Source organism: Rhea americana, unplaced genomic scaffold (assembly GCF_003343005.1).
Source record: "Rhea americana isolate MKP2758 unplaced genomic scaffold, rheAme1 scaffold_27, whole genome shotgun sequence".
Classification (NCBI taxonomy): domain Eukaryota; kingdom Metazoa; phylum Chordata; class Aves; order Rheiformes; family Rheidae; genus Rhea; species Rhea americana.
The window spans coordinates 6,647,398-6,662,239 of NW_028186390.1; the positions used below are offsets into that span (position 1 = coordinate 6,647,398).

A 14,842-nucleotide genomic window follows, 5' to 3' on the forward strand; every position below is an offset into this window, starting at 1 on the left:
TCTATTTATAGCAGGCGGCGAGAGGAAGCAAAGCCCACCAGGACAGCGCAGCGGCGCAGGGAAGCCGAAGACCCGAACTAACAGCCAGAGCCGTCACGCCGGCGACGATATTCCCCTGACACCGCTCACGCAGCAAATCAGCGCCAAACTTTCCCGGGGCCCCAAAGAGCAGGAACCRTCACTCTCGCCAAATTAAAAGGCGAGGGGAGAGCCGAGGGGAGCTCGGCTCTGGCAGAAACCTCACGCAGCAGCTTGCAGCCTCACGCCGAGGCAGGAACAGAGCCGCGGCGTCCCCCCGAAGCCCTTGCAAAGTCACCAGCGGCGCAGAGGAACAGCTGCCCTCCGCCGCCGCGGCCACGCGCTATTCCTTTTGCAGGCTTGGATCCACTCACGAGCCACAAGCTCAATCTGAAAGCATCTTCAGTGCCCTTAGTTTTCCATCTATTAGTTTTCCTACCAAAATGCAACTGCCAAGCCATGCTGCAGCTACAAGCTTTATAAATTCTGACAYTGCAAACAGAACAGCATAGGACAAGCAGTCAGCCCCGTCCGAGGAGGCAAATACTGAGAGCGGGGAGGAAAAAAAATTACTTTTTTAGGACACGATGTTCTCTGTATAATGCAAGTCTTGCATTTTTGCYTGCAAATGGTAATTTCAATCAATTCAAAATCGATCTCATGCTACTAACAAAATTGCCACAAAATAATGTCCAACATCTTAAAATGTGTATTTGCAAAAAGTCAACTTTTCAAAAAAAAAATCCCAAAATACATCTTTGATGGATTTTAATCAAAGTATTACATCACTTTCTTTAAAGACTTCATTTAAAATAGGCATATAAAGCCTGTTATTCGCAAGCATTCAAACAAGTCAAATTCCCGATGAGAATTCTTATTTTCAGATCCTCAGATCTGAATTTTCAGATTCWAATTACAGCTGGGGTGTCCCATACTAGAAAAATCACAGTGTCTCAACTGCTATGTTCCTTAGGGAAGGATAAATTATCTGTCTCAAAAGACAGCCCAGAGTACCAAGAGACTTTGCTTTGCTTTGCTTTCTTGGTTTCCTCAAACCACTAGGCGCCCTCCAGAGAAARGAAGTACAACACACAACAAAAAGTGCCAGCTCAACTGTTGCTGTTTGTTAGKTATAATTTTATTATGGTGCTAAAATGAGAACTTGGATTTAGCAGAGGAAATTTGATAAGAGAAGTGGCACAAAATGCTTTTCTCACTTCTAAAGCTTTGAAGAAAAAAGAAAGCTTGCACAAGTCATCTCTGAGGTTACGGTATGTACGGAGCACTAAAATCGTCGTGCACTGAATTACCTCTTTTATAAAGAATATTCTTTCAAATGATTGTTCAAGCCTAACGCACCAAGAGGAGAGCTACRGGGGAGCTCTGCAGGAGGGACTCCAGAGCCAGCCCCACACACGGGCTTAGGAGCACCAGGTTATTTTTGGGTTTTTGGCACCCCAGCAGGGCAGCATAAAGACAGCAGCAAAGAAGTCTGGAAAATCTTTTCCTGCCATCAAATTTGTTGCTGTTGCTGAGGTACAAGCACCACAGTTTAAAAACAGTACAAGTAAAAGCTGATATAAAGTAGTATTCAGCATATCCTCCCAGCTAATCTCCTTGGTGTCCATGCTATTTTACTGTCAGGAAGCTTGGGGTAAAYTTAAAATATTACTAAAACCTGTTTAGTGAAGCATCCTGTGAAACTTCCAGGACTGAAGAGACTTAGGGGCTTTGGAGGTTTTAAAGGAGTGGAAATGAGAGAGAACAGGAGCAAGCTAACGAGCCCCACAGCAGGCTCAAGTTGCCTTACAGTAACAGAGATTAAAAGGAATTAACACTCATACTAGCCTTGCACATACCTCTGTCAAACAGTACTATGTCATTTAACACGTTTCATAAAGATAGGCATAAAAACTTAAGGTAAATATTATCTCATATCAGTACCTACCACCAACAAAACAGTAGTTGSTAGTATTTGAATTATTTAAATATGTCACTTTTTTCCTCCTGCACCAAACTGTAATTAATCTTACATAGCAAGGCAAGTATTTGGTCTTTGATGACACAGGTATCTTTCATATCACCAAAAATGCTGTTTGTTGTGAAAAAAACTTTAACTGTACATAAATATTCTGGATTATAACTACTTTCAATGTTTCTTTTCTCTCTCTGTTCTTTTTCCCTCAGACACACACTTTAAAAGAAAAGAAAAAGTGTATCTGATATAGCTGTTTAGTAGTGGGGAAGTATTAATACAGATAACTTGGATCTGAAATTAAAAACTGGCTTAGTAAGTTTAGTTTGCTAAACGACTCTTCAAATTTAGATATAATGTGAGAAAGCAGTATTTTCTTGGTATAAAATTTTACTTTTACACACATTACAGTAACCCAAGCTAGGAACCCAGCCTAAGAAACCACAAGGATTTTGGATATAAATCCATATTCTTCACAAAAAAAAAAAAAAAAAAAAAAAAAAAAAAAAAAAAGGAATAGGTCAATAAAGCTCCTGTTAGGAGCAACTGAATTTATTAAAAATGGAGCATCGAACAAGAAAGCAGATGGCTCAAACGCAACTCCAACTAAATTTAGTGGCTACTAATTAGCCGAGAAGGTGATCAGAAGAAATAGTGAGCACCTTGCGTTGTACATCTTGCAATCACCCTGAAAATCTGTGGTTTACAGCCCAGTTTTTTGGATGCCAAGGTGCTGTTACATACATGACTGCCCAAACGCTTCATCTGAGCCTCGCCACGCTCCACAGTCCGCGAGACTGGAAGGTCTCCAGCGTGCTTCATGTGCAGGTGCACATCGAAACCCTTCGAAAGCCAAAGTCAGCAATGCCAAAACCAACGTCTAGGTACACTAGCACCAAAAGGACAGAATAGGGTAGCGGGTGCAAAGAATTAAATCACATCCTCATAGGAGGGAGATCAAGGTTTGGGTCAATCATTTCAGATTCACTATTTGAAATGATGGAAAATATTCATGAGTGGTAAGGATATTTTGTGTACGAAATCATGAGGAAAACGCATCTAATACATTTATATGCATTGTTTATTGATGGAAAACTTTGAAGGTAGATTGTTGAACTAAAGCAGAGAGAAGACAGGAACAAGTAATTACGTTCTAACGCTTATGTTATTCAACCTCTTCACAGCCTACAGTTCAGTTGAATATGATTTCCTTTAGCGTATTAAACACAGGGCCCTCCCACAACACAAACAAATGCGATTTAAGCACAGCGATGACTAAACGGGATTTAAATAATCAGGCATTTTTCTTCACGTTTCCTTACGGAGAGGCACCTCGCACCGTGCCCATTGCTTTATGAGTGGATGGTGAGGTCCGGCCGGGCATCGCCACCACCCAGGCTGCRCGCGTGGTCTCGGCTGCTGCCATGGAGGAGGAGCTGCTCCTCACCCGTCCCGCCACGCACCCTCCTCAGCTTGTACACAAGACCTTCTTCAGGCTCTCTGGCCGGAAACCCTGAGGCGGCTGACTCCGCTTCTTCTGCGCACCGCGAGCAGGGGCAACGTCAGCTGTTGCCCAGGCCTACAAACAGTTCCTGCACAAAAATAGGGACTCCTCATGCCGACCCGGGCAAATACAAAGTGATGAGAGTCAGATAAAAGAAAATTTAGAAGCACTGTCAGGAAGGCCTCTCCCTTCTCCTTTCAGCAATGACAAATGCACCAGCTAATCCGCACTTTAACACCATCCTAACTCAACGGGCAGCCAAAACCACCRCCAGCTGTGTCAAGGCTTCCTTCAGCCTCTGGCTTACTGGAGAACATAGACCATTCCCCTCCACCCCCCCGAGATGATCTTTTCATAGCATTTAATGTGCCCCAGGCTCCAGGCTAGCACGCAGGTAAATGCAGGGTGGCTCAGTATTTCTCTATACTGGAATTGCTAGTGAATGCAAGGCGCAGGCTGGGGTTTGCACAGAAAATGGAGGCACCTCTYGAGAATCTCTGGCTCCAAGCCAGGTGCTTCATCCATCTGCCAATTCCTGGTTCTGCCAGCGAACAAAGTCAGTGAACCCGGACCTAGCTACACCCCTAACTATCCCTATCCATCACCTACAGCACCACATTATCATTTCAGAATAAATTTTATTTTCAGATTTTTTTTTTAACCATATAAAATCTTCCATTAACTTGATTCAAGCTCAGGGAAGGCCTCCAGGAGAACTGAGAGCAGCCTACAGTCTACATTTAAGCGCACACTGTTAGGCCATCCTTTTTGACAAGAACAGTTTAACCGATTTATACGTATAATTCCTTCCTTCCTTGATAGGAATTTCTCTAATTCCTCTTTCAAAGCAGAACGGTAGATTTTTTTTTTTTAATCAGCTAAACACTCTGATATGGTTATACGTAAGGGATGTGCATCAGCTCCATAAGACGCTTTTCAGTGAGTCTATATGCTAATTACAACAGAAAGACACATGAGCCTCAATGCAGTACTGACTTGTTAARTATTTACATTTTTCAAACAAAAATCATTCGGTAGAAGTGACAACAGAATCTGTAACTCCAGAAAACACAATTAAATAATCAGTGAGATAATGCCTGAAGCTTACTGAACACCTTCCCATTCTTCATAGATTTTCAGTCTTGCTGGTAGCTGCAACCTTCTGCATAAAATTTGTGGCCTGGACACAGGCTTACAATTTGGGGCCTGGACACAGATAGCTGATTTTTGTCATATAATGATGGCTTAACAGGCACTCACTCATGGAAGAAGATACAAGTGAAGTCATGAAAACTGAGTATGTTAAAGTAATAATACAGCTCAAACATTCAGTAATTCTCAGTTTATTTAATTACTATACTACTAAATAAAACACTATGTGATTTAAGTACTTCATCTGTATCTCAAATATTTCAAATGTAACTTCATGTGTAGTTTTGCATCATACCCACCTCCACGCTTGACCAAGGGAAGTGAAAACCTTTGGCATCCTCAACGTCCGTTCCAAAAGTTTTGTACAAATTCATTTAAGTTACATTAAAGAAAAAAACTACTGGTAACTCAGTACTCCACCATTCACTTATAACTGGATTGCATTTAAATAACCTTCACAGTCTTCAGATCACAAACAGCACTGTTCTGAAAAATCTATCAAATATAGTAAAGCTAGCACTGAAGGCACACTGCTAAATAAATCAGTGAGAGTTCCATGTTCTGCTTTAAATAACTCAGTGACTGGCTTAACATTGTCATATGAACTGAACTAAAAAAGGTTTGGTCATGCCTCATTTAAAAAAAAAAAAAAAACTTTTAATTCACTGTATTGTTCAGCGCTGAATCACTGGCACTACACAGCATTTTCCACTACTTATACAAAGGAGAGAGCTTACATTAGAAGACTGAAAATTATTTCTCATTAAAACCAGAAACTCTGAGGAAGAATTTTATGTGTTTTTGTGAGYTTCATATTTGTAATATATAAACTTTTGGAAATATTTTAAATTTTAAATGAAAATGCAATAGCAGCCTACAGTCAGTATGAATGCTTTCTTTTTTATACAATGCAATCAATAATGGAATTTTATTCCATCAGAAATCTGTAAGCCTGGCAGAAGCTAAGTTCTCTCATAATATCATCAAAGCGCAATTGTTTCATTAAATACTGTAAACATCATGATACATAAAGCACAACATTAAATAAATGCTATTTGTTTAAACTACATTTTGAAAAGCTTATTTTTTCAACATTTGCTACTTTGTGGAAACCTCGCTATTACACTATTTGCTCCACAAACACCTGCACAGGCCACCAATTGTGTACTCAAGATATCTGTGAACACAGACTGCTTGAAGAGCAGTGATCAAAGGCGTTCGTATCACACACACACACACACACACAAAAAAAAAAATCAATGACTTATGCGGAGTTGGTCCAGCAGTGTCAGCCCAAGCAGGACTGAGGATTGTGACTCCTTTGTAAGAGGCTCCTTCCAGATCAGGATCAGCTCAAGCTGCTAATCAGAAGTAAGCTTACACTACTACTGCTTTTCCTGCTACCCTTCCGGAAATGAATAAAGGCTTTAATCTCAGAGCAATGCAAGCTGGTAGTTTCCCAGGGTGTGTGTGTGTGTGTGTGTGTGTGTGTGTGTGTGTGTGTGTGTGTGTGTGTGAGACACAGATGCTTTAAAATGCTAACAGAGAAAACAGAGTATCTGCCCATTTACGTGATTCCCACAACTCAACAGCTATGTATGCCCCAAAATGAACCAATTAATGAATGAAGAATAATTATACTTACAAGCTTCCTCTTCTGGGGAGACTGAGCTCCTTCTGGAAAGAAAAAAAGAATGAAAATCTAGAGTTAATTTTACATATTCTTGAGCATTACTCAGCTATTTGTCAGTAAATGACCAAGGCCAAACTAACGATAAACTGGCAATTTCTGAAYGCATGCTCAGTTTACAATTGTGTACAGCACTGCAGCATTTGAGAGGTGAATCTGCTCCCATTCATAGCGCAGCAGCCTGGGGTGGAAAAGTGATTCATTTTATCAGAATGATCATCGCYTTTGCAGTCACAAAACCGTAAGCACTCAGTGGAGCATGTACAACTTTGAGATTCAAGCCTAAGCATAGGCAGGTAAGTCAGTAATTAATTCTGTCCTACATACCTCACGAGCATCACATACGAGCCACTTCCAGTTCTTGCAGGCGTGCAAGATGCTTAGCATCTGCTGCCTGCAGGTTCTCACATTCACACCAAGAAGAAAAAAATTCATGCAGCAGCCTTCTCCACCACCCCCCAAAACACACACATCGCTTTCATTGTACAGTATCACAGAAAAGGTAAGGCCAGAGAAGCACAGTCCCCACTTAGAATCAGCATTTTGCGCCTAAGCGGCAAAAATAAAGGAAGACTGGGAATTTTAAGACACTGCCTTTTTAATTTCAAGTAAATAAACTATGAGTATCCACAAGGCACGGACAGAGATGGGCACAGCGATAAGAATAACCAGGCGGGGATTTTTTTTTTTTTTTCTCTCTCTCTCTTTTTTCTCTTTCTTTCGTTGCTCCCTTCTCCCATTGCCACCTCGGTAGTTCCCGGCCGCGGGGCAGGCTGCGCCCTGCGCTTTAGCCGGGAGCCGCTAGGTGGGAGCAGGGCCCCGCTCCGCGCCAGCCCGGAGACGCCCCGCGGCCGGGCACAGGCTCCACCAGCTAAAGCTCATACTGCAGGAAAGGGGGGGAGGGAGAAAGGTGGGGGGGAATAMAAAAAAAAAAAAAAAAAAAAMMAAAAMAAAACTATTACTGATATCAAATGCAAATGCTGCCTTTTTAATGTATTTTCTCTCAAATTTGCAARGTAAAAATTAATTTCCTTCTTAGACTCGCAAGGATGGCGGGCCGATGCACGCCCCGCTCGCACAACGCAAGCGGTGCGCGGAGAAGAGCACAAGTTCACAGGGTCTGAAAAAGGTTCCCGTGCTGCTTCCAGGCTGCTGGTTTTCAGCTTTGCACTCAGAAACGAAAGCATGTGAGGAGCCAAGCTCAATTTCTCATTCCCAGGAAACTGGTCCCTGTGTTGTATTTTTCTTCTCCAAAAAGAAAAAAAAAGTAAATTTTCATAGAATGTTGAAGAAAAGTCAATGTAAAAACATCCAAAAAATCTGGTACCTCTTTTCTGTACTGAGGTATGGAATTTGTGTTGGTTTAGATGATTAGCAATGTTATTTTTAAACTGTCAATGATTAGAGTGTTAAATAATTATTGGATATTATTCAACAAAGTTCTAAAAGGTACCAAAAAGTTCTAGCTACTAGAATTAGAAAAAAAAAGTCCTTATTTTCAAGTATGAGTTTTCTACAACTTGAAATTCCACTACACTTTAACAGTACTGAGCAAATTTTATGTGTGAATTATCACAAGCCTGCCAGCTTACAGCAGAAAGAAATAAATTCCCATCATCAGACAAACTTGTCAAGATCTAATCAAAACATTTCAAGCATGTAAGATAATAAATCATTAGCATCTATAACAGGTCGTGTGTTTTATATTCTAAAAAGGTATTTCTTCCACTCTCATCTGATAGAAAGATTCAAAATTTCCAACTATGAAGTCTATCCAGCAATGAAAGCTTTTTGCCATTGAAAACAGACAAATAGATAATATCTAATTATTTACTACATACTATTATATACATGTGTTTGTGTATATTACATTATATATATATAGTATATTGCTTACATTGTGCAAGTAGACATATTTAATTTATCCACTTTAAAGAAGACCTGATGCAACAAGTCTATTTTATTTTATATTTTATCTCTAAGAGTAATTTTTTTCTATTCATCTGAGATACTTCCATTTATTCTAAAACTGTCAAACCCCAAAATTCTCAAAATCAATGTGTTAAGCGCTGAAATTTAATGGTGTTGGCTGAAAAAGGAAAACTGTGACCTTTAAATGTCTTTATCCACCTTCAAGTGTTTGAGCCTGTAGGGTTCATGTTTACAAGCTCTACTCCAGTCATTAGGGCTCAGAAGTCACTTAAAAAGATAACAGTTCGCTGCAACAGCACCACTCCAGTAATYGTGGCTCTGAGATACAGACATACTACTACAGGAATCATGATGCAATAGCAAGAGTTGGCAAACTGCATTCTCTCCTGTACTATACGCTTGTCTTACTCCTGTAATAACAGTTTTAATACTTCCTATAATAAAACTATTTCAAGACTAAATGCTTAAAAGGTTAAAAAAAAGGAAAAAAAAGAATTACTTGGCTTAGTTCATGAAACCATCTTGCAAAATCTGTGATCAACTGACTTTCAGGAAGGAAAGAAGTGTTTATAGATGGCATGTCAATGCAATTGAAATAAATATTACTCTCTCCATGTAGTGATTGCTTTCAGCCTGTACCTGCAGCCTGACGAACGCAGCGCAGCTGGGGAATCAATACGCAGCAATTCAAATTTAATAGCTCTGTGGTCTTGACAAAGACCACAGTCAAAGCAATCAATTTTTATACCTGTTGTTTCACTACGCCTCATTTCCTRTTAGCCTTAAAATCCCCTTCGCGAAACCCTGTGAGCCCCCGCAGCGCCTCTCCCTGCTCCTGCAGGAATCCCGAGCTCCCTGCTCCCACCTGCTCTGCCAAGGCGCAGCTGGCAGTGGCACTTCTTAAAACCCTCCCGACCAAGCCAGGGCTGGAGGGGGCCAATGCAAAAGCATCAGAGCTGGAAATTAAAGGACTGTGAGCAGCACGCTTACGGGCTTTGCATTCCCTGACTCACCAGTGAGTTACTGTCTAAAGAGCTGCTTCCCAGGGAAAAGAAAGAAAATGCCTGGAAAAGGAAACAAGGAGAGAGCAGACGGCAGTCAGAGCCGATGACCTGTTTCAGGACACGCAATTGGGGATGTTTCRGATACCAAATGGTGAACGAAGGGCTGTGACTTGACTTGCTTCCACCCACTCAGAGGAGTTTGGCATTCCATGTCCATGTGTCCATTAAAAAAAAATCYCATTTGAAGAGTTAAGATAACTAATGAAACACTGCTGAGCTATGACTAACTAGTCTGAAATACTGTTTACAAAATGCAGCAATAATCCTTTAAGTAAATATGCTAGCTTATCTGAAGCACATTTTTCATTTAAGATTGCCCTTCTGGTGAGAACACCACATGAACGTACAAGATTTCAAACGGCCTCTTCAGACAGCAATGCCTGCCTCCCTGAGCACTTTTCCTGACAGTACCTACAGATATTACTGTTACTACTTTAGCCAACATCTCTGCCACCTGCTCTCTAGGTCAACAATATAACCCTTTAAAGGGGAAAATAACCTTTTGCATTTAATTTACAAAAGAGATATATAGCATAAGGATGCAAAATTTAAGAAAGAAGATGGTCACACATTATTGACACAGAAGTTTCGGAAGTGGGAACAAATAGTTACTGTCACAGATCCTCCAGCACTAAAGAATAAGTGTAAATCTCGCAGTAGTTAAATGACAGGAACAGACTGTTAATTTTTAAGTTAATTTTTTTGCATCAGTTCCACATTTCAAGGCACAATTATTAAACATGCAACTTGATCTCTACATGACAAAAGCAGCAGCAGATTTTCAGACAACTAGTTAAAAAAGTGAACCTTAGGAAAGAAGTTTAGCTTCACGGAAATTATAAAAGGCCAGTTCTCATACCCGCCTTCAAAAGAGCCCCTTATGTGTTTTCCCACTTATCATCTCAAATTACGATATAAACCCAGGCGGACAGCGCCACACTACGGTTCAGGCTCCGCAGTGGGACCGGTCCCTCACTGGCCCTATCATTTCTTGCGTAAGGTTATGTTTGCTACAGCAGAGGCAGCAAGGACGCTAAAACAGAAAATATATTGGCCATTTTAAGCATGATTTATCTGCTTACATAATACACTGTTTAGGGCATACACACTGAAAATGTATTCCTTTGCGGTCTTTTGTATACAGAAACTGTGTTTTAAAACAGAGTTGTTTCAGGGAGCAGAAAGAGCGCTGGCTTCTTGCATACACACACGCACACTACACGAAACGGAAATAAAGTCTGGAAATCTGTTTCTTCGTTGACCTACAAGACGACCCGTATCTTCCGAACAGGAAGTGCGAAGAAAACAGGAGCCCATCACTCAAAATTGTCACTTTCTCTCAATCCTGTAATTTGTCCTTGAATATGTAAGCTGCGCATATGGCACAGGCCCACAGGCAAAGTTGGATGCTAGTGTGTGCACTGATGGCAGCCTAGACGCAGTCCTTTCAAATTACAGTGCGAACCAGCACTACCGTCAGGATGCTCAGCGCTTCTGCCAGAGCGGACAGCGTGATTCCTGAGACCGCCTTTGACCTTGGCTTTCTCGCAGGGTAGCTCGCTACCATGCCAGTTGGGACAATAGACAAATATTTTCACAGCTGTAACAGTAAATACATTTCAGTTAGTAAGTTAGTATTTCACAGATGATGAAATTCCACCGACCCTCATTGACCTAGTACGACACACTCATGTTTTTTTTTTTTTTTTCCTTTGCTGACTTTGTTTGCTTTAGGGTATACTACCAACCAGCAGGGGATTAATTAAATCTCTTACTATATATAACCACTTGCATTACAGAAATGATATAATGAGGGTTACAATCTCCAATTCTAATGGAAAATACAACCTGGCCGTGCAAGGACATAAACTGTAATCCATCCATCAGATTAACAGGAAAGAATTTTTCATGGTGATTAAAAAAAAAAAAAAAAAAAAAGACACTCCACACTAAGCTCCTCTTTTTCCTATCAGAATCTGTCAAGAAAAATAATTTCCTTCTTTTCACTGTATCATTGTAAGTGGTATTAAAAACACCACTCAATTTCTCTCTCAAGAAATGATTACATCTGAACTTATTTGCCAAACTCATTGGCAAAGAATTTTAAACAGCAACACAAACACCGTATCTGTGTTGAATATCAGATTAATCTATAAAATATACTGYAGATATTATTTTCTCTAATTTACTGCTTTTTTAGAAACTAAAATCAGAATCAGATTGTTAGATCATCTGCTTAGCTCCAGAAATGCTTAAAATACAGAAAATGAACACCCAAAACACTTTCCAGTATCTTTCAAAATATTGAGGCTATGGAGAGGTTAATTCTCAGAGGCTTCTCGGCACTGTACAATACCTGCAATTGTACTAAACACAAATCGCCTCGGACAACGTAGGCCCAGTGATAAGCATCTTCCCATATTTCCAATACTGGCCAAATGTTATGGAGCAGCCTTTCCCGAAGAAATCTATGGAGCAGCCTTTCCCGAAGAAATCCCACCTTCCCGACCACAGGGAGCCAGACCCTTGGGGACACTGTGCAACACACTGGCATAGTTAATGGTATATCTGGTTAGTATTATTCTAAATATCCTATGAATATCAAACCAAACTAGATGTATTATTTGAATTACTTCTCCACTTCAATCAAACTTACATGTCAGTAAAAATGTCACCTGTAAAGTGCATGAACACATAAAACTAACAGGAAAAAWAATCTGATGTTTGGCTGGCAGGCAACCTTGTTTCTCTAAGTAATCAGTTCACATCATTCTTCAAACCCAGGGGTCAAAGTATCAGCCACTGATGCTTTTAAAGCTTTCAGCATCTTCTGCCTCTCCCCTAACTTAGAAACCTCTTCTCAGTCAGCAAAAATAAAGCTTTGGGGGTTTCTTACAAAATACATAGTTTCTACAGAAGAAAGCAAAGYTAAACTTCAAACCAAAGGAGAATTCCCAAACACAGGAAACCATTTCCCCCTCTTGCATCAAGCCCCTCTGTAGGTAAAGCTACRGATCCAGGTCACATCTGTGTATTAACCTGTCAAGGATATATGACTCCAAATGTTGCCTGCTAACCTTTCATACCACTTAACCTCAGGGCTTTCCATAAAATTAAGAYGGTAAATTACTTAACCTCAAATGATTCCAGAATACATCTCCAAATACATAAGAATCCCCACTTTTCTCAGATCTTTTTCACTGTGTCCCTTCCCCCACATCCATTTATGCAAGTCAAAGCGCCTGCTCCAGGCTTTACGCATTACATCATGTTTCTGAAACTCGAAACACGACGTCCTGCACTCCGCCATCATCGCACTGCGCCGTGCACCACAGGCCACGCTGAACCCACCCACGCTCACAAAAGCAACGGCAACCACACGTCGGGGCCCGGATGGGCAGACGACAGTAAAAACGATGCACGCAGGCTCCAACCCCAACTGGGCGAACGGAGAGCCGCCCAACGCCAGGCACAAGCCAGCTGCCGCCCGCGCGAGGAGCAGGCGGTTTGCAGCCAAGGGAGAGGGCGGCCACATCRCTCCCGCAACCACAGCGATGAACGACTCGCGGCTCTCAAAGTCACATTTCCTCCGCAGCTTTCATTCCTATCTCTGTTATTCGGCACTAAGGGCAAAGGGTCACTCTAATTTCATGCTATCAATAAAGCAGCAGACTCTTTTCATAGCGAAGCAAATAGCTGGTTTCATATATTTGATCTCAAGCCTTTTAGCTGAGGTTACACAATGAATGGTTTCTCAAAATTAAAGACAACCTCCAAGAAGCCTGGTCAAATTAAGAATAGCAGGTACAGTAGCTGTTCAGTCCTTCGGGCRTCAGTAAACTAATTCGCTTTCAACTTGATTGGTTTCCTCAAGGCTAAAAAAATAGCAGCAGCTCTCTTCAAATGCACTTGCCAAACTTATTTTTGAATAAAACATATCCCATAAAAGATAAYGTTTTGAAGATGTAAATTCATGTGCAGGAAGAAGTAAGTTTAAAGATTACTGCTTGTACTTAGTAATCCAAAAAGTCCTAGATGTGATGCAGAAACAGGGAACAAACAGAGCAAGACATAAAAAAAAAAGGCAAATTTGCTCTGAAAATAGCCAATCTATAGATCCTATAGCAATGACTTCAAAGGACCATTACAATAATTTATTCCCCAAAATAAACAGCAACAGCCAACTAAACTGCATGGATCAACTATGTAAAAATTGAGATGTATGGTAGTTCTCAAAATAAGACAGGTCATGCTTTAAAATATTAGAAATAACATTTATTAAATGCTCCAATTCTTCAGTGTAGATATTACATATTTGCACAAATTAGCCTTGGGGGAGGGGAGAATACTGAGAAGAATAAATTGCACAGCTCAGACATCTCATTAATTTTTCTCATTAGCTAATTCCAGTTCTACAAGGCCATGAAGCAGATTACTGATCCACCCCGCGTGCGAAGCAGCATGCCCAGCACTGAAGAGCCATCCAAAAGAGTGGCAGCAACTGTTCAAAATCCTCTTTCATTTTGCCAGACTGCACCAGTTTGAGAAATTTTAGTCAGAGTTTATGTTCCACATAAATTTGGAAAACACAGAAAAAACAGGAGCGCTCTCTCCGAGCCATACAGGACTGCAGCTGTAATGCTATTGTTAGAAACTGCTCTTAAATTACTCCGCCTTGACTTGCACAAGAAATTCCCTCAAGACTGGGCATGCAACGATCACAAGGAAACAGTCACAGCTGCTAAAAATGCCAAGAGCATTACAAATAAACAAMACTTAATTCTCTCCCTAGTTGTGGCTCGGGACTAATATTAATCCCTGATTAAGCCAGTTGCCATTTCTACTATACGTACATCTTCTCCTTAAAAGGTTCCTTCCAACGGAATTGAGAGCTGACATCCAGGCTACCTGACCAGCCATTTTATTTATAAAAATCTTGAGACATACATTATTCAWGTTAAAATTTTGCGCAATCAAGCCCAACAACATAGTTTTGGTGGGTTTCAGCATCATTCTGGTCTCCCCTACATAAATGTTAAAATAAAACAACGAGCATCTCACTCCTGGAGCTGCTCGTCAGCTCATATCCATTCTGTGCGATGTAATACGTACTGCAAAAAATGATCACAAGTTACAAAGAAAACTGTACCGTCTCTCAACCTATTTCACTCTGACACTGTAGCTGGGCCAAAAAATATACAGCCTCAGCTCAACACTAAAATTATTGTCAATTAACATTATTATAATATAGTCAAAATGGTTCTGTTTTTCTGTCAGGATCGTTTCTCACTAAGTCCCCAGTCAAAAAGTATCTGAAAAGTAGTTAAGACGAAATGAAGGTTTGGAGTGTTTTGGCTTCTTTTTTTCCCCCCTGAATAGGCACTACACATCTCAAAATTTGCTCTGTCAATGTTAAGCTTAGACTTTCAACACTCAAAGATAATTTTATCTTTACTACTGCACATTTTCAACTGCTTTACACAAAAAAAGAAAATCCATCAAATCAA

At 40.6% G+C, this 14,842-nt stretch overlaps 1 protein-coding gene across 13 annotated transcripts in view; it reads right to left on the reverse strand.

The window, feature by feature from the left end:
- Positions 1-14,842, reverse strand: part of MAST2 (microtubule associated serine/threonine kinase 2) — a 194,870-nt gene that overhangs the window by 102,568 nt on the left and 77,460 nt on the right. For 12 of the 13 annotated variants that reach the window (XM_085308114.1, XM_085308109.1, XM_085308112.1 and 9 more), the window contains one exon: positions 6,295-6,326. The exons of the other annotated variant lie outside the window; for it this stretch is intronic. In XM_085308114.1, coding sequence (XP_085164240.1) covers positions 6,295-6,326 — 32 coding nt within the window. The remainder of the gene's footprint in view (positions 1-6,294; positions 6,327-14,842) is intronic. 13 annotated transcript variants of the gene reach the window in all.